At 51.2% G+C, this 24,900-nt stretch overlaps 2 protein-coding genes across 4 annotated transcripts; both read right to left on the bottom strand.

The window, feature by feature from the left end:
• Window position 1: 1 nt before the first annotated feature.
• On the bottom strand, window positions 2-11,424 carry Selenoo (selenoprotein O). Its single transcript, XM_051160182.1, has 9 exons — window positions 10,829-11,424; window positions 7,756-7,959; window positions 6,436-6,622; window positions 4,674-4,804; window positions 3,612-3,892; window positions 1,744-1,891; window positions 1,020-1,205; window positions 530-686; window positions 2-438 (listed from the first exon to the last, which is right to left on the bottom strand). Exons 1-9 carry the CDS (start codon window positions 11,386-11,388, stop codon window positions 274-276), a joined length of 2,019 nt encoding a protein of 672 aa, XP_051016139.1. The 5' UTR covers window positions 11,389-11,424; the 3' UTR covers window positions 2-273.
• A 2,708-nt stretch (window positions 11,425-14,132) lies between these two features.
• Window positions 14,133-24,501, bottom strand: Trabd (TraB domain containing). Of its 3 annotated transcripts, XM_051160179.1 has the most exons (10): window positions 24,162-24,501; window positions 20,190-20,253; window positions 19,804-19,882; window positions 19,104-19,270; window positions 18,618-18,758; window positions 15,992-16,102; window positions 15,750-15,889; window positions 15,366-15,538; window positions 15,175-15,286; window positions 14,133-15,026 (listed from the first exon to the last, which is right to left on the bottom strand). In XM_051160179.1, exons 2-10 carry the CDS (start codon window positions 20,217-20,219, stop codon window positions 14,849-14,851), a joined length of 1,131 nt encoding a protein of 376 aa, XP_051016136.1. In that variant the 5' UTR covers window positions 20,220-20,253; window positions 24,162-24,501; the 3' UTR covers window positions 14,133-14,848. The 3 variants fall into 3 exon arrangements, with proteins under 3 accessions (XP_051016136.1, XP_051016138.1, XP_051016137.1); XM_051160181.1 differs by lacking the exons at window positions 19,804-19,882; window positions 24,162-24,501 and having other exon boundaries at window positions 14,134-15,026; window positions 20,190-20,245; XM_051160180.1 differs by lacking the exons at window positions 20,190-20,253; window positions 24,162-24,501 and having other exon boundaries at window positions 14,134-15,026; window positions 19,782-19,884.
• Window positions 24,502-24,900: the final 399 nt, after the last annotated feature.

Here is a 24,900-nt window from a genome sequence, read left to right as displayed (position 1 = left end):
AGATGCACAAAAAGGTCACAAGGCTTATTTAGCATTACTTATAAGCATGAGGCTGATATCCTGGCATGAAGCGTTGTGTGCTGGGGGCATGTTGAGTGCTAGGCCAGGTCAGTACTGCTAAGGTGGTATCAGACAGAGATGGGTCAGGTTTTGACTGGAGACCTCTGTCATCATGGAGAGACCACGAGGGCAGGCATTCAAGTGGTCTCAGCAACTCAGCAGCACTGGGGAGGCCCCGGGGGACTCCAGACACATGGAGGACCACCGAGGCCTTTATGAGGATCATGTTACACAGAGTTCTGCTGCCCAGAGTGGTGGCCTGCTGCTGTAGGAACATTGATCATCAGCTGGCCTTGCCACTGCTTCAGGGCCTGTGGCCTCAGTAGCCTCTTCGTCTCTGTGGTAAGGAGACTCTAGCAGTTTTAGGACACGTCGCACCTAGAGAACAGGTGGAAAAGAACTGGGTGAGGGGCATATTTAATAACATGTTCCCGGGAGGAAGGGTTAACAGGTACAGGTGTGTGCTTGCCTCTGAAAAGTCTCCGTTTTCAGCAGCTTCAATGGCATTCTGTGCAATATAGTTCCTTAGGACATACTTGGGGTTGTGGGCATGCATGATGCTCACACGTTCTGCTTGCCAGGCAGCAGTGTCTCCGACACCCTCCTTCTCCTTGTCCAGACGGGTTCTGGAATCAAATTCCTAGCTGGTTTTCCCCAACAAGAAGAGCATGCTCAGCCGGGCGTGGTGGCGCACGCCTTTAATCCCAGCACTCGGGAGGCAGAGGCAGGCGGATCGCTGTGAGTTCAAAGCCAGCCTGGTCTACAAAGTGAGTCCAGGATGGCCAAGGCTACACAGAGAAACCCTGTCTCGAAAAACCAAAAAAAAAAAAAAAAAAAAAAAAAAAAAAAAAAGAAGAGCATGCTCCATGCCCCCCAGTTCCAGACCATCTGTAGCAGCCACCCCCTAAGGTGGCCATTGTATCAAGGAGCCAGTACAGATGTCCCTGGAAGCTGCCTACCTGTACTCCTGAAGCCAGGTTTTCCAGTGGTCTGTGTTCTTGCTCTGCAGTTCAGCGGGGCTCAGCTGTTCCAGCCGTGACTGATGTTCTACACGCTCTAGCTCCTTTGTGACATTTGCTTGAGTGCCAATGAGTGCAAAAAGCTGTGGGTTCGACTGTGCAAGCATCAGCATCATAGAGAGCTGCCTGCAGGGAGGGGTGGCATGAAAGTACCTCAGCTAGGGGCACCCACATGACTCAGGTGCTGAGGCAACTTACCAATTGCTTCCTTCCCAACACTGTAGTTAGGTTAGGGACCATCTACCTGGGTGTTTCTACCAAGTCTCAAGTGCCATTTCCTCTTGGTGGTTACTGCTCCCTCCTTCCCTCCCCCATCCCCGACTAAATCCCTTTTTGCGTGACCAGCCTCTGGGTTGTTATTTGAAAGCCCATAAGCCACTCCTACCATTTCCCATCTCTGGGTAGCTGTGCGTAGCAATCTATGTTATAGGGATGGTGTGGGGAGGCAGGGTTTGTTTGGCACCCACCCCGGGCCACCTTGTCCTGCTTTCTTCACATTAGTGCTCTGGCCCTCAATGCTGCAGAAATGTGACCTTACTGCATTTCATGCCCAGCGATGGGGCAGCCACCAGGACCCCAGGAGCACCTGTGAGGGACTCAGACTGGCAGTCTCCAGTCTCCCTGCTGCGCCCCTTCTGAAAACAAATTTGGAGGGTATACTAACCGGGGATCCATCTGGGGCCGGAAGGCAAGTTTCAGCTCTTCCAGAGAGGCGCACTGGGAGGTCAGCCTGGCTAGGAACTCTGCTGCATCTGATGGTCCTTCAGCTGGGAAGGAGCTCAGCTCATAGAAGGTGTTAGTGAAGTCAGCACCTGAAAATTGAGCCACTCAGGTTCCTGGGGGTGATGCTGGGCCATGTAGCTCTCCCAGCCCATCCTTAGCCACCAATATGCCTGTTACCAATCCCTAGTAGGTCATCTGAAAAATGGATTGACAATGACAAAAACCAAGGCTAGCACGGGACCTTCAGTCACAGTGCTTGCCTAAGGTACCCTGACATCTCTACAGGTACACCTGATACACTGTGGCTGTCAGCCTGCCCTGGCATCCATCCTCATCTGGAACCCTGCAACCTAAGCAACATACTTAGTAAATGGAAAATGAGGGCCAGTGGATAATGGTGCTTGCTGCCACATACTGGTCCAAGCTTTATCTCACGACCCATGTCATTGAAAGAGCTGATTTTTGCATGCTGTAGTGTCCATGCACATACAATAATTTTTTTTTTTCATTTGGCTTTTTGAGAGAGGGTTTCTCTGTGTAGCCTGGCTGTCCTGGAACTTGTTCTGTAGACCAGGCTTGTTTTTAACTCACAGAGATCCATGTCTGCCTCCAAAGTGCTGGGATTAAAGGCATGCATCATCACTGCTGGGCAAATTTCTTAAAATTATAAAATGAGGCTGGGTACAGTGTACACCTTTAATCTCAGCACTTGGTAAGCAGAGGCCGGCAGATCTCTTGAGTTTGAGGCCAGCTTGGCCTCAAAAATTAAAAAAAGAAGAAAAGAAAAGAGCACATAGAAAACTTGTAACCATAAATGGATTGCCCTCCTCTGTAATGGAGAGACAGATTAACAGATGGAGAAAAAAATGTGCTTCAGCCCCACTGCTGTCTATAAAATGCCTGCTTTAGACTGTTGAAAATGAAACAATAAAAAGAAGCCATGCAAATAGGATCTAACGAGGCCCTTAATGCCAGCAGCAGGCAGAGCTTTGAGTTCGATGCCAGCCTGGTGTATGCCAAGTTCTAGAACAACCAGGACTATGTAGAGGGACTTTACCTCAAAATTTAAAAAAAGAGGCTGAGGTGGTCATGCTAACACAGGCAAAACCAAGCTGGGCATACAAACCTAGCATTCATAAGACAGATGCAGGAGGAGCACATGTTCAAGGTCAGCCTGGGCTAGAGTGTCTTCAGACAAAATGTCCACAGTCCTAAGACCACAAACAAACCTAAGATGCTCTCTTGAGCTACTTCTACTCAATACAGTGTTGAATCCAGAGTAGCCAGGGGTAAGCTAATAATCTAGTGATCCCATTAACTGTGTACTCCTAAGAACTGAACGCATCGCCTGGCATGGTGGCACATGCCTTTAATCCCAGCACTGGGAGAGCATCTCTGTGAGTGTGAGGCCAGCCTGATTTACAAAGTAAGTCCAGGACAACCAGAGCTGTTACACAGAGAAACCCTGTGTTGAAAAACCAAAACTGAAAGCAGGGACTCAAACTAGTAACTGCATACATTTTCAAAGCAGCCGAGAAAACCCAAGGGATCATGTTCATAGTCAGCACTAAAAATGAAGTGAAAGTCAGACAAACACCACAACACAGAAGAGCCTAGGGATCTCCTGTGTAGGGAAATAAGCTAGAAGTGAATCCTAAGGAGTCTCCTGAGGCCCCTACAGTGATCAAATGCACAGATAACACAATGGTGGTGTGGGAGGGGGAGAATTTACAGGAGACAGAATTTCAGTTTGGGAAATGACAAGAGGGAACACAGTATTTGCCCACATGATGGGGTTCTGTGCCTCACCAGTCAGATGCATGGTCTCCAGAAGCTTGGCCACAAGTGTCCCATCCTCTTCCTGTTCCACTCGGGTAAGTCCCAGCTTCTTACGCATCTTCTGTAGATAGTGCCTTTGGAACTCGGTGTCAAACTCCTCCGCTAGGATGGCCTCACCCACTGCAAGTGGCAGTTCAGGCTCCAGTGCTTCCGCCAGTTTCCGCAGATTCCACTTGCACACCTGGGGCTGCTTACTGTATGTGTAGCGCCCAGCATTGTCAGAGGCATTGCAGACATGGTCAGGGTCATACCTGTCATGAAGAGAACAGCAATTAGAGGGGGCATGGCTGCTGGGCACTGATGACCATGCCTGTGGACCCAGGCCAAGAAGCTAACGGAGTGGCTGTGCTTTCTTCTGCCTATGCACAATCAGTTCTGCCTCAAGGCCAGAGTGGAAGCTCCTTGAGACCCACACTACCTTAGTCAGGTACAGCCCTCCTACGTACCACCGCCTATGCTCCACTCCACAACCCCACTTCTTTGATCCACTTACATCCTGGCAGTGGAGTGACTGGTTCTGACATGCTAAGATGTCACCCTTTTTTTGTTCACAGTACTCCAGGGAGGCTAAGTATGATGACACAGTCCTATAATACTACCATTCAGGAACTGGAGGCAGGAGGAGCACAAATTTAAGGCCAGCCTGGATTACATGGTTCCAGAAACACCTTGATTTCTACTTGTAGGAATGGCTGAACAGAGACTGGGCAGTGGTGGCGTACACTTTTAATCCCAGCACTCAGGAGGCAGAGGCAAGCGAATCTCTGTGAGTTTGAGGCCAGCCTGGACTACAAATAGATTCCATGATAGCCAAGGCTACACAGAGAAACCCTGTCTAGAAAAAAAAAAAAAAACAAAAAAAAAAACAGAAGAACAAAAACAAAACAACAAAAAAAGGGACATGAGCAGCACACAAGCCTCACTGTTCTTGTTCCTTGCCCTCTGTGCTGTTGGTGTCTGTCTCTCACAGGGACCAGCTCCTAGGTGGCCAACAAGCAGACATTCCATTGCCTGCAGCCCTAGGGGGATTACCTGTCCAGGAAGCCGAAGGGTCCATAGTCAATGGTGAGCCCTATGATGCTCATGTTGTCAGTGTTGAGCACGCCATGGCAGAAGCCAACACACTGCCACTCAGCCACCATCCGTGCTGTTTGTCGTGTCACCTAGAGCAGAGCAGGCTCTGGTTGCTCTTTCCCTGTGGCCCCCTCAAGCCCATCTGTCCTTACTCATGCCAAACACCTCAGTGCATCCCTTGGATGCCAATGAACCTTCTGTGAGTGGTTCTTAGTCCAGGGCCCCCTGTAATCCCTTTACCACTCAGTATTTCAGAAGTATGTTTTGGTGACTTGGTTTATAAGGACCTAAGTCCCATTTCCACCACTGATCTTTTTTAATATGCTAACAATTCTGGTTAAACCATAAAAATCAGCAACACAGACTGAGTCCCCATTGGAAGACTTGATAACAACAATATTGGTGGAAACTCCACACTGTCAGGTAGACCGGTCCTATTTCCTAGGACTTGCTATTCCATCCCTATACTGGGTGCTATAAGGCCACCAACTGCTTACCCAGTGACCCAACCAGCGGCAGCCCCTGAATATAAGGTTCCAGTGTGGTCTGGAGAATAGGAGCCCCAAATGCAGGATTGCACCACAGCCCCCACTTCTCAAGCAAGTGGCCTTTGTACCTCACCTCTTTAGAAACACCGGAGTTCCAGTTTCACTGACATAAAGACAAGCTTATAGGGACAGTGTAAGCTGACCAGATCACCCACTGTTGCTGTGTGAGAGCATAAAGCTGAGCGTCATAGCTCCTCCTGGTGCCCTGTGGCTATGTCACACCACATCCCTAGCAACTGTGCTAAGAGGTGGGAAAAGCCCTGCAGACACATGCTTGGAGTGTTACTCTGCTGACCAGCAGCAATGACTTGTAGTACTCTAGCCCAGCCACACAGAAACAAGGCTGCCAGGCCCCTGCCGGGTGAGGCCACAGACCCATGTAGCAGGCACCCAGTATTCACCAGTGCTCAGTCCAGGCTGGGCTTCCTGGCTCTTGTAGCTGTACTCAACACTAGGTGTCTTAATTTCAAATCAAATTTAAAAATGCCCTGGTGGCCAGGCGTGGTGGCGCATACCTTTAATCCCGGCAGAGGCAGAGGCAGAGGCAGAGGCAGGTGGATTGCTGTGAGTTCGAGGCCAGCCTGGCCTACAAAGTGAGTCCAGGACAGCCAAGGCTACACAGAGAGACTCTGTCTCAAAAAACAAAACAAAATGAAACAACAACAAAAAAATGCCCTGGTGTACGGGGTGTGGTGACACACGCCTTTAATCCCAACACTCAGGAGGCAGAGGCAGGTGGGTCTTTATGAGTTTGGTCTACACATAGCAAGCTTCAGGCTAGCCAATGCCACTTAGTGTCTTTTTTTTTTTTTTTTTAAGGTTTTTCAAGACAGGATTTCTGTGTTGCCCTGACTATCCTGGACTCGCTTTGTAAACCAGGCTAGCCTTGAACTCACAGTGATTTGCCTGCCTCTGCCTCCTGAGTGCTGGGATTAAAAGAGTTCATAACCATGCCCAGCACTAGTTAGTGTCTTAAAACAACAAAAGCTCTGGTTCCTCCAGGCTGTTCATGAGGCTGTGGGAAATGATGGCCCTGGACATAGGAGCAAGGAACAGAAAAGGACAGGGGTACCAAATAGAAGCCTCTGTCCCTGCCATAGTGACCATATTTGCCAACAAAGAGAACTTAGCCCATGGCCAACGGGGAGGGTCAGCGGGAAGCCTCTGCCTACCTCTCTGAAAAAGGCAGCGTTCCTCTGTATGTTGTCACTGTCACTGGTATGGGCAGCCTGGATTTCAGGGTAGAAAGAGCTGATCACATAGTCGAGCATCTGGACCCGGATATCATTTCGTCCCATGCTAGGGCCTGCACGCCCTGTGTGCTCATCAGGAGGCTTAAAAATTTCAAAGGAGCCGAATCTGCAGGAAAGACCCCAGTGTATAATAGGTCAGACAGACCCCACCCCTTGTGAGAAAAAGAAAAACCCGCATGGCTACAAGGCCTTGTAGCCCTACAATGGAAGAGAGTGATGGCTAGCAACATTGAGCAGAGCACTGCCAGGTCTCTGAGTGACAGACATGACTCAATTTGGCCAACTGTCAGCCAATGAGCCTCTGGTTCCCAGATCCTGGGAGGCTCACCAGATCAAGAAACCACCATGACTGTCTACTTTGCCAATTCCAGCTCCGCCCAGAGTTTTGTATGCACCTCACATACTGTAAGGACAAGCAGGACTGACTCTACCACACAGAGCATAAGTCTCAGTGTCTCAGCAGGTTAGCTGTCCCACAGGGAACATCAGTTATGTATGAAGCCTTTAAACTTTATGTTTTGATTTTTTGAGACAGGTTTCTCTGTGTAGTCTGTTCTAGAAGTCGATTTGTAGACCAAATTGGCCTTTAATTCAGAGATCTGCCTGCCTTTGCCTCCCAAGTGCTGGGAAACGCATGTGTCATTACTTTCAACTGACTTTTTTTTTTTTTAATTGTAACTGGGTTGATACTGGTTGGCAGAAGCCAGTGATTGTACAAGGCACAGGATGGCCTCTACTTAAAAGTTAACTAAGTTAGGGGTAAGGGTCTCTACAGTGCAGCAGTTATCATTTTTGGTCCCTTTCCATCCTCCCAGCAATCAGAAAAAGACATAGATCAACACTGTGCCTCTTGTGGTGTGGGTAGTAAATATTAGGATCACACTAGCCACTCCTGGCAGCTCCGTGTTCAGACAGCCCCTGAAGTGCTGGGCTCCAAGCTAAGGTGAAGACGGACAGGAGTCTTCCAGAAAGGACTAGGCTAATGAGTCAGCCACTGGATAATTAAGAAAATGCTACAGGAGCTCACTTACAATGCCACTAAATGAGGCCATTTCCTTGTGGAAATTCTAGGTAGCTCTTGATCAAGGGGCATCGAGGTGTCTGGGGCTAAATCCTGACCACAGCCAGGTACTGTTGCTTGTTCATGAGCTGGGCTCAACATTCTGGCTGCACAAGCATGGATCTTCTATGATCTATGAGCAAGTGCATGTAGACAGACCTAATGGACCCCAGCATTACCTTATGAAAGTGGGAGCTATACGCAACACAACCGTGCACTTTTCATATTTTGGATTACCATCATAGAATACGTCTCGCATCACTGTGGACTCAGACGTGACGCAGGCCCCGGCCCTCGTGGTGGGGATCCCCAGGTGAAACATGGCTTCACTGCACAGGAACTCGCGGATGCTTGACCGCAGGACTTTGCGACCATCAGCCTGTCTGAAATCAAACACAGGCCAAGCAGCCATTCAGACAGAGGCTAGTCTGGACCAAGTTTTCCAAGAGCTTTGCTATGGAAGTCATATGACTAAGGCTAGATGAAGAGACCTCCCCTGTTCCCCCACCCACCCCCGCCCATGCCTTCAACCCTGCAGTTTTGTCTTCACAAGAAAATACTCTTATAATAACTAATGTGCACACATCCACCAGCACAATCTGAAGTAACGAGAAATGGAAATCCACCCCGAGTGAGCAGGTACAGACACAGAGGCTCACCAGTAAGCTGTTAGTTACTCAGTTCTCAGAGAAGGACACAGGCTGTTCCAAACCCAAAAGGCAGGCAGAAACTATTAAGGTGGCATAGTGGGTGGTGCTGCCCATGCCACACCCCTACAGGAAACAACTGCATGGCCACATGTCTATGTCTGGGTGACAGACTCAGTGCCACCAGTCACAGGGATCTAGAGAAGATGGGGCAAGAAAGCTGCATTCTGTGAGTAGTTTGCATAGCTTGAACTTTTCCCACACACTGGGCCTGTTTTGTTTTTAGCAAAAATCACCAGGGCAGTGGCTACTGTAACAAGCCAAATCCACAGCCCTCCTTGCAGGAGAGGTGCCTGGGTACCCTAACCAAGAGAGCCAGCCCCCTGCCTGGAACTGATCAAACCAATATGCTTTGCACATACAGCAATCTCAGTACATGAAAACGGATAGGATCAAAAGTTTAAGACCAAGCCTGGTGTGGAAAAACATGTGTTTAATCCAAGTCTTTGGGAGGCAGAGGCAGATGAACTCTGTGAATTCAAGGAAAGCCAGGACTATGTTGTAAGGCGTCTCAAAAACAAAACAAAACAAACCCACAACGTAGTCTATGCTAACCTTGTTGGAGTCTAGTAAATGTGACCTTAGAGGCAAGCCAGGTGCTCTGTGACCTCTCTTTGTTGCAGAATATTTGATAACACTGTGAAACCCAAGATTCTGTTTACTAGAAAAAAAACCTGTAGTGTGGCTCTGCCCTAGCATACAACTTTAATCCAAGAGCTTTCTGCTTGAGTATGTAAACAGGATTAAATAAAGTTAACTCTAGGTCAAGAGAGGAACAAGCACCCAGTTGACAGGGAGTAAACATAGGAAAAAAATCAGTAAGAGGAAGTCAGGAGGACGGATAGAGACACACACAGGAAGTAGAAGGTCGGGCCATTCAGTTTAGTCTCTGCTTCTCTGAGCTAGCAGGCTTTCACCCCAGCATCTGGAGTCTTTCTTGGTAAAATCGAATGATTGAGATTTTGTTAAAAACATCACTTCTGCCTGCCTCACCCTTTCATTTTTGCTGTGTGACCATGTGACAATTCTAGCTTCTCTGTAAACCTAATCATGGGCGGGAAGGTAGGATGCTTTTTGTACAGGACTGAGGCTCAGCAGTGGAGTTCTTGATCCAACCCTAACAGCTGTCTTGAAGCCCCTGCACCCAGGGCAGGGAGGAAGTAGGTGCAAAAAGTCACTCACCTATCTCAGGGCTCTAGAAGCTCTGGTCCCACAACCACCTCCAACCTCAAGGCTTGGCAAAGTGTTGAGGTCAGAGACCCTGGCACACGAGTATGAGACCTAAGCAAGGGTCAAAGGGATCCCTGACTTAAAGGAAATATTTTAGCTGATCTCAGGTGTGGAAACACCAACTAAAAATAAATCCCATATAAAAGGTCTGTTTTACATTTGGGTAAGTGGCTCATCGATAGCCTAGGACACACGAGAGACTCTGGATCTGGTTTTTAGCACCACGACAAAAAATATAACAAAGCCTTCCAAATAAAATTATCCTGACAAGAAGGCTTTTAAAAAAAAAAAAACTGATGACTATCAAGTCTCATCTTGACCATATACAGAGGGAGGAGGTCCCCCTCAGTCACAGACCTTGGGGAGGGGAATAGGGTGAAAGCAGGAGGGAGGGAGGAACAGGAGGATACAAGTGATGGGATAACAATCTAGTTGTAATCGGAATAAATTAATTACATTTAAAAAAACTGATGAATGTAAATCGTCAAACCGTAAAATTAAGGTTGCTCCCAGGATGAGTGGGCTCCAGAGTGTGGCATCTGCCCTTCCAGAAGCTGCTGGCTCTGAGACGGTTGCTGCATGTGAGCAGCAGAGCGCCAGCTGAGACCCTAAGTTTGGCATGGGGTACAGATCAAAGGCTTGGGGTTGGGAAGATGAGGAAGAACCCACTACCCTGAAAGCCTCGGCTGAGAGCTGAAGACAGCTTGGTGGAGTAATGGTTGGCATGTTAGTGGCTGGAGGGAGAGAGGCAGCTGCAGTGTCAAAGCATAAAATCCCAACCTACTATTTCTTATGATATCAAGCATGTAGTGAAAAACAGAAACAGACCCCCTAGGGGCTGTCTGCTCATAGGTGGCAGGATTTGGGTAAGAGTTCCTTTAGGCCTGTCTGGATTTGGATCCAGGCCTGTCTTGGACCTCTGTGTATTCCCAACTGGAATCCAGCAACTACCACCTGATTGTGTGTGTGTGTGGGGCGGGGGCGCACACACACAATTAGAACTGACAGGCTTGGGAGAAAGATCACAGAGAAGGTGGCTATGACAACCTAGTCATTAGATGGTGCACATCTAATGACTGGGCAAGTTGGGGGAGCAGACTGCCCAAGTAGCACCGGAAAACAACTGATCTCCGGGCAAGATGTTCAGCAAACAGTATCATTCGTGGAACTGGCTCCAAAGTCCTCGGTTGTGTTTCTGAGGACACAACGGACAGCCATTAGAGGTGTGTTCTGCTCTACTGACAGGGACAGCCAGAAAGTGAACCCAGCCCCTAATTCCCTGTTTCCCGCCTGGGAAGCTCCCCGCGTTCCGCACCTGGAGAAGGGCGTGGGGCCGGCGCCTTTGAGTTGCAGCTCCCAGCGCTCGCCGGCCGCGGTGCACACCTCGCCCAGGTACATGGCGGCGCCGTCGCCCAGCTGACCGGCGAACTGGCCGAACTGGTGCCCACAGTAGCAGTGCGCGGCGGGCTCGGCGCCTGGCAGCAGCGCGTTGCCGCTGAAGAAGAGCGCGGCTTCGGCCTCGACCTCGGCCTCCTCCTCGCTGGCCTCGAGCCCTAGCAGCGCCAGCGCGGGCTCCGACAGCGCCACTAGGCGCGGCTGCCGAAGCGGGGCGGGCCGTGCGCGGCTGAAGCAGGCTCCCGGCACCCGGCGCGGGGTGGCCAGGGCGTCCTCCGACCCGGGCGGCGGCGTCTCTACAGGCAGCGCGCGCAGGGCGCGGTTGTCGAAGCGCAGCCCCGCCAGCCAGCGCGGCGTGGACTCCATGGCAGCAGCCCAGGCGGAGCAGGGAGCGGACGACCGGAGCGCGAGGCTGACACACCGCGGCCCGGTTCGGGCGGCCGCGAGCGAGGCACCGAACGCCGCCCTCAGAGAGGCCATTCGCCGCGTCGCCGGAAGCCCGCTCGCCCCGACAGGAAGTTCTCCGCGGGGGGGCGGGGTGAGCGGAGGGGGGCACGCCCAGAAGCTTGGTTATGATTGGTTGTCTCTTGTTCGTCCGCTTCTGGGCTCTGAGAAATTGCGTGTGAGAGCCGGCCTGAGACGCTCTCCAACCTCGGGCGCCCGGGCACCTGGCCTGCAAAGTGCTGGAGCGCCCACCCAGGTGACGTGAGTCAGACCAAACCACTTCAGGTGGGTTTACTGGCTAAGCGACTTGCCTAATGGGCCACCAGAGCGCCCCCAGCTGAAGGTGAAGCCAGGGTCATTGCTGGCTCCACTGGGTGCTGTGGTTCTGCCCATCATATGCATAAAAACAGAAATTGAATCTTTGAGCTGTTTTATTAAGACGACCAACAATCTAAGAGAGCAGTTTAACATTCTAATGATATGTCTTTCGCCAGCAGATTATGTAAGTAAACAAAAACACAGCATTATGGGTTTTTTTTTCTTTCTTTCTTTGGTTTTTCAAAACAGGGTTTCTCCCTGTAGCCCTGGCTTTCCTGCACTCACTTTGTAGACCAAGCTGGCCTCGAACTTACAGAGATCCACCTGGCTCTGCCTCCCAAGTGCTGGAATTGAAGGTGTAGGCCATCACACCCGGTCAGTCCGTCATTTCAAAGTTTAATCTTGCCTGTCTGGTCAGGCCATCAGTCTTGTCTCAGATTTATGGTGCTGGTGTTTTGGTGGTTTTTGTTTTTGCTATCATCCCCTCTGTAGTTGGGGGAAGGTTTGCAAACACTAAGGGCCCAATTTCGGTCGTCCTGACTCAGCTGTTTGGTTGACTGTGTGGCAGAGCACAATATCAATGTGTGTATGTAGACTCCTTTTTTACAATACAGTACAAATATGTTCTTACAACTAGGTAATGCCCTTCCATTAGGGCAATTTTTCTCATTTGTTTTGTGCAGAGAAGGGCCAAAGTCCTGGCAGTGTTGCAGGGATCTGTGGGCCAAGTGGGAGTTGGCTACCTAAGAGTCAATACTGGGATAGTCTGGGTCCACAATAGTACCAGGGCAAGGTTAAAGCAGAGACTGGACAATGGACTAGGTCGGGGATCTGAGCCTACCTGGAACCTGGTTCAGCATGTGTGCTAATCCTCTACCGCCAATTGCCTTCCTATTGGCACCTCAAGTCATTTTTTCCCTTGCACACAGCACTTCTCTCAAATGGCTTTTTGCCTTACACATAGCACTTCTCTCAACTTTTTTCCCCCTTACACAAAGCACTTTTCTCCAAAGTGATTTCCTTATCCCCCATTCTGTGTGTTATGTGCAATCTAGGTGGATATGAACCTTGATGCTGGGGAGGTGGACAGCATCCAGTGCTCAAGGAAACCTGAGTTTCAAAACAGGATATTTTGAACACAGACACTCCTTCCAGGCTGTGTCTCTCTTTTCTGCCTCGGCCTTCAGCTCTACGCCTCAAGAATTCATATCTAGAACTTTTCTTGGGGCCTCAGCAAGCTTCTAAAACTGCAGTGAAGCGGGACTCCTTGGTGGGGCATGCCTTTGATCTCAGCACTCAGGAGGCGAGGGAGGTGGATCTCTGAGTTCAAGGTCAGCCTGGTCTATAGGTTAAGTTCAAAGACAGTGAGGGCTACACGGAGAAACCCTGTCTCAAAAAACCAAAACAGAAAACCCCAAGCCACCCTCCCCCAAAACAAAACAGATCTGTAATGACCCTAGAGCTGCATCACAAGCAAACCCCTCTCCATGGGAGGTTGGATGATGTGTCTACCTACTTTTTCCTGTGATGGGAGCTGTAGCCCTCGGCCCTGGCCAGAACACCTGTTCTTCCTGCTGCTGCTAACACAGACTTCACTGGTTACCTTCAGGGTCTGCCTTGCTTTGGCCTGGCACTGATACAGAGCTGTTCAGCTCCTAACATGAACAAGAACCCCAACCTTAATGATGCTCTGATCCAACCCTATGTTCCTCCTCCTCTCCTTCTGCCAGGCAGTGAAGCGTGAACTGGAGTGTACAGGTGCTGAGTACATGCACTTGGCTGGTACACAGATAACCCTGCTAGACACTAGTGGGCACTAGGGTCCAGACTGTATTCTGTGCTGAGGTGGGTGGTACCCGCCCACCCCCGCATCTGCAGACCTGGGGAAATGACAAAAGAGGAAGCCAGTCCTCCATCAGCTGAGTCCCATTTCCATACACTTCACAAAGCAGGAAGCTTCCAAAATTAAATTTATTTCTCTTTCTAGGGAATGAATCCACAAGTGTGAGACAGAAGTACACAGCCCAACCAGCCCTGTATCCCCTGCCCAGCTCAGTGTTTCACCTGATTTGGCAGTCAACACAAGGACAATCAGTGTGGTCTTGGTCTTGCCAGGCTGTACAGTAAGCATGCCAGGAGCCATAGCCTGTGCACATGAATGGCTGGGTGTGCATAAGCCAACCATGGTCCTGGGTCTGTGGCCCATACTGGGTGTCAACTGTCCACAGTGCAGTTTGGGCATCCCACCTAGTGCATGGGAATCAGGTCAAGTCCCTACCAGCACCAAGGGCAGTCAGGAAAGCAGGCTCCTATCTGATGCAGCCCCATGCTACACTGAGCTGTAATGGGGTCTAGCAGGGGCTAGCCTGGATCCCCAAGCTGACTCTCTGACATATACTGCCCACTCAGGGCACACACAAATTAAACAAAACAAAACAAAACAAAAAAACAATTTAAAAAACCCCGATTCCTTTGTCCTCATGGATTTAAGGCTTGTGTTTCCTGATATTTGCTTCAGTTTGTTTTTTCTTTGATGTCAAATTTACCTGAGTAAAAAACTTTTTGACATTAAAAAAACAAAACAAAACAAAACCCAAACTCTAGACTCTCTGCAGGCAGAGATGCGGCTGGCAATGCCACATGCACGTCTAGGCCAGCCAAAGGCCCTACCTACCCACAGGAAGAAGCTGCATGGACACTCAGCTCCTTAGACTCGCCGGCCCCTAACCCACAGTGAGATGCACTCAGGGCCAGATGCTCCTGCCGGCCAGAGCACAAGGCACAGTGAGGTAGGTAGAGCAACAGCTTGGCAGGCCCACCCTGGCATTAAGGGTGGGACACTAAGGGTGCCTCCCCTCAGCTTCAGGCCCTCTTGGAACTAGGCCACTGGGTCCTGACACTGTGGATGGCCCTGATGCCCGTGAGTGGCCCCTACAGTGTGTGTGTGGGGGGGGTGGCTGCTGGGAAGCCTGAGCTCAGACAATTAAATATTCTTTATTTGGGTGGGCTGGGCATGGGGAAGGCAGGGGAAGCCTGGCCTAGGCCCCCATAGGGGGTGGCTTGGATTCATCTGCACCCAGGGACATCCCCAGACAGGTGGTGCCAGCTCCTCAGAAGCACCAGATGTGATGCAGAGGAGTAGAGGCCCTGGGTGTGGTCTCTTCTTTGCACGGTCCTCCTACCGGCCTGGCCGGGCCTCGCTCACCCTCTGGAGGCAGAACTGCGCAGCAGGTAGTGATAGGACCAGGTTCATGGTTCGACGGCCCATCCAGTACAGGCTATAGCCCAGCAGGCCAAAGAAGGCAGCCTTCACGGTCATCCGGGACACTCTGCCCAAGATGGATGGTGGGGGAACTCTGTGGAAGGGAGAGGTATGGTAGGCCTGGCTGGAACATATACTCCCACAATCTTCCCATGTACGTACGGGTTACTGTGACATGCAATTGCAGGGACTGGGGGGGTGAGGAGGGGGGCGGGGAAGGGGGAGGTGAGGAAGGCACTCACGTCATGATCTCCTGGATGTTGAGGTCGGTGCTCCAGTTCTTCTCGATGCCAGGCACATGACCCATGCCAACAACACCCACAACCACAGATGGGACACACTTCCTAGGCTCAGCTGTCAAGGGAGGGCAAAAGTCAGTGGTAGGCACAGGAACCAGTATCTTGGGGAGTTCCCACCCTGGCCTGTCCATCACCGTCAGAGGCGCGGGGAAGCTCAAGGCGCCGTGCAGCTTGCCGCAGCATATAGGTCAGATAGACATCACGTTCTGAGACAATGGTTCGGTGCAAGTCAGGAAACTCCCCAATCATCTCTGCCATCATCTGCTCCAACAGGTCCTTCTGCTTGCAGCGCTCCACGTCGTCTTTGCTGAGGGCAGAGGGCATGTTAGCTCAGGGGATGAATGGAGATTTGCTGGCGGACCATGGGGATGGAAACATGGGAAGTCTTGTGTTGTTGACCCGGGGCAGGGGCCACAGCACCGTGTGTTTGTAGTTCATGGCGGGAGGAGACTGGGTCGGAACATAAAGCAGGTGCAGGTGTGGAATATGCCATGGACAGGCCAGGGAGGCTGTCCTACCTGATTGGGTCTGACAGGAAGCACAGGCCCCAGGCCAGCTTGACCTTCTGCCAGAAGGACAGCGCAGCAATGGCCCTCTTAAAGGTGACTGGGATGGGCCGGTCACCCAGGTGGAATTTGCAGAATGGTACCTTGCTGGCCTGAGGCAGAGGCTGGGTGTTAGGACTTGTGACACCGTGGGTAGTGCCCACCAGCTCCCAGCAAGGCATCCACAAATCCCCTGGGCCATGCCTAGCACCCACCTCCTTGAAGGCCTCCCTGAACTCGCCACCAGGGGCCATGCCCAGCTGCTCAGTGATGTGAGCAGACACCTTCAGCAGCAACATCTGCATGAGTCCAGACATGAGCCCATTCTGCAGGAAGAGGAGCCATGTCAGCTACATTGCACAGAGTGAGCAAGGCAGAGCAGTAAGAGGGCAGCAGGGTGCCTTCCGTCAGGCCCTTTCCAGTGGTAAGGGGAAAGGCACTCTGGTACATCAGGGTGGTCACACAACAGCATGTCATCTTGGCCTCAAGAATCACTCGAGGGCTGGAGAGATGGCCCAGTGGTTAAGAGCACTGACTGCTTTTCCAGAGGTCCTGAGTTCAGTTCCCAGCAACCACTTGGTGGCTCACAACCATCTATAATGTGATCTGATGCCCTCTTCTGGCCTGCAGGTGTACATGCAGGCAGAGCACTGTATACATAATAATAAATAAATAAACCTCTTTAAAAAAAAAAATCGAATGTGTTTCCTCTGAAAAATAGTTTTCTTTATAGGATGTTCAAAGATGTTGAACAGGGCTACCTGCCAGGGACTTCCTGACCAGACACCAGTAGCCTCCTGGTGGGCAGCATCTGTGCATGTTACCACACACTGCTGCTGGGAAGAGTCATCTGACACTCCTTGAGGAGATGGGGGGCCAGGAGGTGCCAGGCTCTTTGTTGACCTTTACCTGTGTCCTCACTGATGGACTCAGATATGAGCACATGCTTGGCCAGTTGTGTGGCTCTTCTTCCAGTGCAGTATGGGCCTCGTTTCAAAGGGTGTATATGAGGGTGGGGGACGGGGACAGGAATGACATTAGACCAGTGTTAAAACCACACCTGTGAGCGCAGTGTGGTGTTGCACACCTTTAGTCCTAGCACTCAGGGAGGCAGAGGCAGAAGGAGCGCTATGAGTTGGAGGCCAGCCAAGGCTGTACAGAAATGTTAATTCAGAACATGGCTAGGTCTGTGTGATCTGGCTTGAATACAAACACACCTTTAATCCAGAAGTCAGAGGCAAACAGACCTGAGTTCAAGGTAAAGAAAAACTCAGAGGGCTGGAGAGATGGCTCAGAGGTTAAAAGTATTGATTGCTCTTCCAGAAGTCCTGAGTTCAATTCCCACCAACCACATGGTGGCTCACAACCATCTATACTGTGATCTGCTGCCCTCTTCTGCAGGTGTACATGCAGGCAGAGCACTGTATCATAATAATAAATAAATACATCTTAAAGAAAGAAAAGAAAAGAAAAACAGATCCAGGCATGGTGGTACATGGTTTTAATCCCAAAGGAAAAGTTAGTTTGAAGAAGGAAGCATCCATGTTTAAAAGTGGTATCTAATTGAGTGGCAGAAAGATGACAAATCAGAGATTTGACAGAATAACATAAGCCCAACCCCTCACGAGAAGAGAGAGGAGGCAGTTTTACCAGGACAGTAACAGAGAGATGGGTTGCAGAGAAGAGAACTCAGGTGAAGATGAAATGAGCCAGAAAATGAGAAGAAGCCAGAAGATTAGAGCAGATTGCTGAGTTAGTTTGAGGCCAAGCAGAGCAATTCCAGGCCCAGAGAGAAGCCAGATTATATAAATCATCTGGGAGAAGAGTTTGAGACAGAACAGCTGGGTTGAACTAGCCAGCCCAGAGCTCAGAAAGAACTAGAAAGGGTGATCTTATTAATCAGTAAGTCTCAGAGGCTGAAAACATTCTAGGCCTAGGTTAGATGGTATGGAGGATAGAAGCTTCCAGGACTAGGCCTAGCTTAGCAGGAGGAGGCAGTAAGCCTCCAAACAACAACTGAGTCAGAAGAATAAAAGTTACTTTTACAGGATGGCGTGGTGGCACACACCTGTAATCCTAGTACTCAGGAGGTAGAGGCTGGCGGATCTCCGTGAGTTCGAGGCCAACCTGGTCCACAAAGTGAGTCCAGGACAGCCAAGGCTACACAAAGAAACCCTGTCTCAAACAACAACAACAAAGTTACTTTTACACAAGGCTACACAGAGAAACCCTGTCTTCAAAACAAAACAAAACCCAAAAAACCCACACCTGAATGAATAGTGATGTCCTTTTATAGGGTATCCAAAAAAGGTGACATTCCTATCTGGGAGATTCCGGGTGAAAGTGCTCAGCATGTCTGGGGACACTCACATGAAACTTTAGTACCTGTTTCCTTCAAATTAAGAGGAAGTACACTACAGCTGGGGCAAGAGGGCAAGACATGCCTGGCGGCCTTTGAAAACAAAGACCACAAGGATGTGCTGCTACATGCTGCTCCTCCAAGCCCTGCAGGGCTGGGGCAATGTGGTGGGTCAGAATGCTCAGACCCACCACTCCAGCTTAGCAGACCAGAGGTCTCAGCTCTGCCCTGATCTTGCCTTATGGTGGAGCCTTATCCACTTCCTCTTCCAGCCTCTCTATCTCCCCGGTGAGGAAGTGGGCTTGCAACTGGGGTACTATGACATTGAGCAGAAGGCTGGCCCAGTGAGGAGCCTGTCTGCCATCGGCTCAAAGGAGACTCTGGCTCTGAGTCTTGGCCCTTTGCCTACAGAGAAAGGCAGGAGCCTCACGTCCCCATGTAGACCTGGATACCTACAGCCTACGGCCCACTTAGATGCACACCTGCCTGACAGCCTGTTGCAGCTTCTCCAGGCTGACCTCCTTGGCCTCTCGAAGCAGCGTTCTCTCATCCATCTTCAGCATGGATACACGGTACTGACAGAGTTCCACAACTACCACATCGGGCTGCACCTCTCGGATAGTCTGTAAAGCAAGGACCACATTCCAGTGCACCCGTCCTATTGATTTCCACATGGCCGTTCGACACTGGACAAGGAACCTCACACAAGGGGGCAGCCAGCATTAACAGCCTGTGTGGCTTAAGGGACAAGTTCTAGAGAAAAAGCAACCAAAGAAAGCTGAGACAGCTTCACTTGCTAAAAAGCAGCAGCATTGAGGCTTTGAGCTGTGGAGCAGCAAGCACCACTTATCACTCCTGGGGACTCTAGTCCTAGAAATGCCTGCTGCATAGTTGTTGCCTGTTGCCCTGACCTGTGTCCCTGGAGTACAGACTGGCAGAGGCATAGTGATAAAAGGCACAGTCCTCACCTTCACTACATCCCGCTTGCTGTCGTCACTGAAGTGAGCAGTGCCCACCACATACACCCTGCTCCCATCCTCAGCCACCAGCTGGGTCACAGTTCGTGGAAGGTCAGGCCGCTCACGCCGTCGCTTCAGTTTCATCTCCAGGAGCAAGTTGAAGGCATCCACATCAGCTGCAACAACAGCAAGTGTCATGGTGGCGGTGGTGGTGGAGGAGTGATGCTGGGGCACGGCTGCCTATGCACTGGCTACAGAACCTTTCCAGGCTTTCAGTGAGCACTGAGTCTTAGTGGACACAATCTCTTCAGGCAGTGCACTCTACACAGCTGGTGTGCCCAGATGACTGGATAAGCCACCTGACCACATTGGTGAAGAGTACTATCTGAGGGGCCTGGGCAGGAGCTTTCTTACCACCCTCAACTAGACCCAACTGTCATAGGAGAGTGCTGTGCATGGGGGAACAGGAGGTGACCAGGTGCCCTGGTAGTGTCCCAGTCAGGTGTATGGCTTGACTTGGGAGCTGAAGCCAAGGCTCTGTGCAGGTGTAACCTGGCAGTCAATTTCAGGGTACTACAAGGCACCTGAGCGCAGTGAGAGTTTCTGCTGCCTTTATTCCCTCCCCCACAGCTGGGAAGGCCATTGCCAGTTCCACCCTCTCCCTGGGGCCCACCATTGTGTCTATACCAAGTCCTGAAGGGAAACATACAGATGTTCTGAGGGTCTCCAGAAGGTACCCTCGGCACTGCTTCTGAGGCCCCTGATGCTACCATGGGTTCCACGTCAGCCTGCAGAGGAGAGTTCAAGTAAGTGTCCAAATACTTGGGCCCCACCCCACCTCAGACCTGCTGTACCTCCTTGGCAAGCTCAAGAGGGGCCATTTGCCTCAGGCCTTCCCCATGGAGGCATTTCTAGCTAGACTTTTTTTTTTTTTTTAAAACCTAGTTATTAAGTTAAGTATCTGCAGAGAAGCAGCTAAAGGAACCCAAGGTACCCACACTGGGACCCTCATCCTCCTGTGTGAAGCAACATATGTTGCTTGGTTGGGACAAGGTTGTTTAGGAAGATGTTCTATCAGCCCTGGCTTCCCCTTACCTCTTGAGCTGGCCTTTCCTCTCCTTCCATGCTGGACAGCAGCTTCCTGACTGATGTAGGATGCCTGAGGAGACAGATATAGCCCTGACCCGGGGCCCCAGGACCAGAATCAGGATCACTGTGACAACAGGACTGGGCCAGTCTTGAATGACCCTTGGGACAGGACCTCAGCCTTCCTGTCCCAATACCATTGGCTGCTTCCTGCTAGGTAGGTGCTACTTGAGGTTAGGGTCCTTTTGGGATAGGCCAAGAAGCCAGCAGGCTTCTTGTGCAACAGGAAGCCTACGTGGAGAGGACGTCCCTAGCACACAGGGGCTTCAACCCACAACAGGTGCAAACATAGAGGAACTAGCCTGCCTCTCAGGAGTGGTACTAACTCCTCTGATGTTACTGTAGGACACAGTGCTATGGCTGCTATGCCCATGTGGGAGCCCCAGAGCCTTTGTGAGAAAACCACTTCAAGGAAACCCTCCATTCTTTTTATAACGACGGCCACAACTGTTTGGCTATCAGCCAGATGGAAGAAGACTAAGCAAGACAACAGTCGGCATTCTGAGGAGCCAAGCTAGTCTTTCCAGTTTAAAAGACGAAGAAGCCTAACAGGAGAGACTATATTAGAAACCTGCCAAGGAGTGGTATCCTGGTAAACAGTCCACGGCATTGTGGTTCCTTACTGTGTCCCTGGGAGCCCCAGGGTTGGAGGCCCAGGGTGCCAGACAGTGCTGAGGGAAGAGTAACACAGTGACCAGAGTGGACAAAGGCAGACTCAAACTATGGCCCAGCAAGGTCAATGACTTCATGTATCTGTCGGTGGTCAGACACACGCACCTAGTCTATGAGTGTGTCTGTGTATGCATATGTACACATGTTTGGGTGTGTGTGGATGCCACAAGGAACAGATTACCCTGTAGGCAGCCTTTGCTACTTTGTGGGTTCTTTCCCCCCCACCCCCAGTTTCATCCCCATCACTAGATAGGAGAGAAAGGATAGCGAGATATAGATCCCTGAATCCAATTTCTTTCCTTTTGTTTTGTCTGTGAATACTAACATACCACAACCAACTCCCTAAACAACCAACTACCACCAACCCCGTTAAATGGGGGCTCTAGCATTTATATACCCTCCGAAAAGTCCCCAGAATTCTAAACTTCATGCAACTGCAGAAACTATCTGCAGCTGGCAAAACCAAACCCCTGTCAGAGCATGTGGCTGCTGTGGACAGTCCGAAGCAGCCCTATATTCTCACACCTGGGATTAAAACAAAAACATATTCTTATACTATTTCTTTTTCTTTTCCTCTTTCTTTCTTTCTTATTTATTTATTTTTTTGAGACAGTGTCTTCCTGTGTAGCGTTGGCTGTCCTAGAGTTGCTCTGTAGACCAGACTAGCCCTGAACTCACAGTGATCTGCCTGCCTCTGCCTCCCGAGTGCTGGGATTAAAGGAGTGCACCACGACGCCAGGCTCTTATTTTTGTGTTTTTAAAGAAACACAGAACTCTCACTACATTAACCTGCAATTGAAGTTACAGGTGGTTGTGAGACACCTGTAGTGTTATAAGTGTACTGTTCTGGGTTCACTTTAACCTACCAATTTTGTCTGCTCACTTCTAAGAAGACCCATCTGGGCTCCCGCCTGCTCTGAGTCTCCTCTGGTCCTACTGTATAAATGTGATTCAGGGGCTTCTCTGGTGTAACCAAGCTTGTAACACTGTATGTAATATTAAAATGGGGCCAGGCAATCCTAAGTACTGAGTCTTCTGACCTAGGGAAGGGACAGCATGCGTTCCAAGGCAGAGACCCAGACAGCCTCTGAAACCCTGTGTTCCTGGCTCTATGGAGCTTCTGGCTGTTACAGAGGCAAACAGAGCTTACCATACTGCTCTGCTGGGGCCCGGAACCTGGACATTTTGAATAAAGGTCAGCACATCTGGGAACTGCCATTGCTGGCCCAGGACCTGTGCACGGCCAAGTCTACATCAGCCCCATGGCATCTGCTCATGGAGCTTCACCCTGGGGGTCTCCTTTCATTAACAGGATCAAGTGCTTCAAAGAAAACAGGGAGATTTTGGGGGACAGTGTAGGGACTATCCCTCCCATGCCACGGAACCCCAGTCAGGGGCAGGTGACCAACAGTGAAAAAGGGGAGGATCACCCTTGGTCTGGATGAACACACAGAAGCAAACCAGTATTACTAACAGCAGCACCAGGCTGCCAAAGCATGAGATGAAAATGTAAAACATCCTGTACAAGTGGGCGGGCCAAGCAGTGGCTGCAGCAGTCAGCAAATGGGGAAGGACCACGTTGCCTCTGCCTGACCTGCCCTTTAAGAGGTGGGGCGGCAGCAGGTTTGCAGTTGGCATGGCGGTAGATCTACCCCTTCAAAGCTTGCCCAGGGTGCCTCTGAGCCTTTCAGGGGTATGGAGGGCACCAAAGCCGCAACACTGGCTACAGATAGCCCCGGAGACTCCCTGGCTAGTTCAAAGCAGGACTGGCCTCACCTCCAGGACCAGTGGGTGGAGGAGTCCACAGGCGGGTCAGGAGCCAAGTTCTGAGCCCTTTGATCATCAGACATCCAAACACAGCACCAGAAGCCCAAGCGGCTCCCAGCTCTGGGTCTAGAGCAGTGCCAGGAGGGAGGGGAGGTCAGGCAAGAAGGTCACCTACAGCCCCCCGCCACCCCCACCTAGCCAGAAGTCTGTGATTCTGAGTTCCTGGAACCATCAAATCCACACACTTTCTGATCCTTTGGCTTCCTGCCTCTCAGACCCATTTTCGCCTCCTCACTTAAGCATCTAGCTACTGGACCTTCACTACGCTTGCCACGTGTCCTTTTCAGACATATTCAAGCCACAAGTGACCTCCCTCTGCCCAACCTCCCCAGGGAACAAACCTCTTCATAAATCCCCAGTAGTTAGCAAACGGTTGACAGACCTGTTCCTGGCCAAGATCACACTGTCGGCTTTCAGAGTGTCAAGGCAGAGAGCTGGCATTTCTGTCAAATAGCTCTCCAACCAGCTCTCTCTGCTGAGCAGGACTGTGGGAGACACTTTTCCAAGCCTGCTACCAACTAGGCAAGACGCTTCCACATCCTCAACACCAGAACTTTTAGCATTCGCCAAATTTCTAAGGGGACTAGGCTTAACCCTCCGAAAATTCTCAGTAGTCTGTCTTTAAGAGACAAAGTGCTGGCTCGAAGGGAAGGAAAAGCCCCATTCATGTCAGGGAAGTGCAGCCCTGGCATTCTAGGTCAAAGTAACCAGAGAGGTTCAGCACTGAATCCTGAGCCATTTCACACAGGCTTCCCCACCTGCCCAGACCCACAGCTGTTTCTGGAGCCTATTAATACTGTGTCCTATCCAAATTCATATACAGGAAATCTAAGCCTCAAAGTAATTACACCGACAGGCAGGAGTTTTAAGAGGTGACTGGACTCAGGTGAGGCCATAAGGCAGGACCCATGGTGGGATTTGTGTCCTTATAAAAGGGCACTAAGCAGCTATGAGGACACAGTGAGAACGGGCGACAAGACAGGCAAAGCCTTCATTAGCAACCTAAAAGACTAGCATTCGACCTTGGACTCCCAGCCTCTAAAACTGAGGGGGAAGAAAAACCCGTTTTGTCAAATTTCTCAATCCACAAAACCCTGTTACCACCCTGAGCTCACACACCCCATCATGTTCTTCGATCTCTAAAAAAACAAAAACAAAAAAACAAACCCGTCTCTCAGATGGCAGCTTGGCTTCCTACCGCTGGTCAAAAGCCGACCACGACCAAATTGAGTATCTAGACAAGCTTTCATTGCCTACTCAGAAAGGCAAGGCAGAGAGAAATAACAGGGTATGCAAAAAACCCCTGGCTTCCTCATGTCGGTTTCTGGAAGCCCGGGCACTACCAGACCTGGGAAAACCTGCTTCAGCAAGGGCATATTTTACCAAGTGTAGCAGAGCTGAGGACCGGAAGAGGAAACACACCGGAGATGAAGATGCCTAGCCGACCCTCCCGGGACTTGGTTTCTGTCCACCTGGAGATGCCCAGTAGAGGCCTGCAGGCTCCTGGTCCACTCTGCCGGAGCCCTGCTGGCATCTTGCCCACAGTATCCTGGCCACCGCAAGATGAGCCTTCCTGGGGACGCGAGAGAGGGAGGCCCAGGGACAGCGGACCTACAGCCGCTCCGCTTGGGGAGCACGAAAGCCTGGAGACTACCCCACTTCTAAAGAAGCTCTTGACGTCCCAAAGCCAGCGGAGCGCTTCTGAGCGTCTGGGTTGTTCCTGGGACTCGCGAGCCCAAGAACATCCATCTACACCATCCCAGGGGGGCAGCCTGACCCGGTGGGATACGCGCCCCTAGTCTCCGCAGTCCCCCCCACCTGCAGCACGCGCCCTCCCGCACGCGCCGTCGAGGCGCGAGGAGCCCCCGCCCGCCCGCCGGGTCAGGCCGCCGCGTACCGAGCGAGGCGGCGGCGCTCCTCAGCCGGCCTCCATGCGCGCGTCGCTGCTGGGCTGACGGGGTGGGTCGAGGCGGGGCGGGGCGGCCGGACGGGCCGGACGGGGCCGACAGGGTGCAGGCCGCGCGGCATGCCGGGAAACGCCTCTCGCGGCCGCACACGCGAGGCCCCGCCCCCGCCGGGGTCTAAAGCGAAGGGCCCCGCCTACCGGCCCGACGCCCCCAGGTCCTAGAGCGCAACGCCGAGAGCACGCTGCGGGGTGCTG

This window comes from Acomys russatus, chromosome 17 (assembly GCF_903995435.1).
Source record: "Acomys russatus chromosome 17, mAcoRus1.1, whole genome shotgun sequence".
Classification (NCBI taxonomy): Eukaryota; Metazoa; Chordata; class Mammalia; order Rodentia; family Muridae; genus Acomys; species Acomys russatus.
This window is presented reverse-complemented; position numbering and strand designations above follow the sequence as displayed.

What these genes read in the sequence shown, in the direction of transcription:
- Trabd (XM_051160179.1), bottom strand. Translation starts at nt 20,219, where the DNA reads ATGGAAGGAGAGGAAAGGCCAGCTCAAGAG. An exon ending in AGGAAAGGCCAGCTCAAGAG is followed by an intron (nt 19,883 to 20,189) that starts GTAAGGGGAAGC and finishes TCTCCTCTGCAG; the next exon opens with GCTGACGTGGAACCCATGGT. An exon ending in TGGAGACCCTCAGAACATCT is followed by an intron (nt 19,271 to 19,803) that starts GTATGTTTCCCT and finishes CTGTTGTTGCAG; the next exon opens with CTGATGTGGATGCCTTCAAC.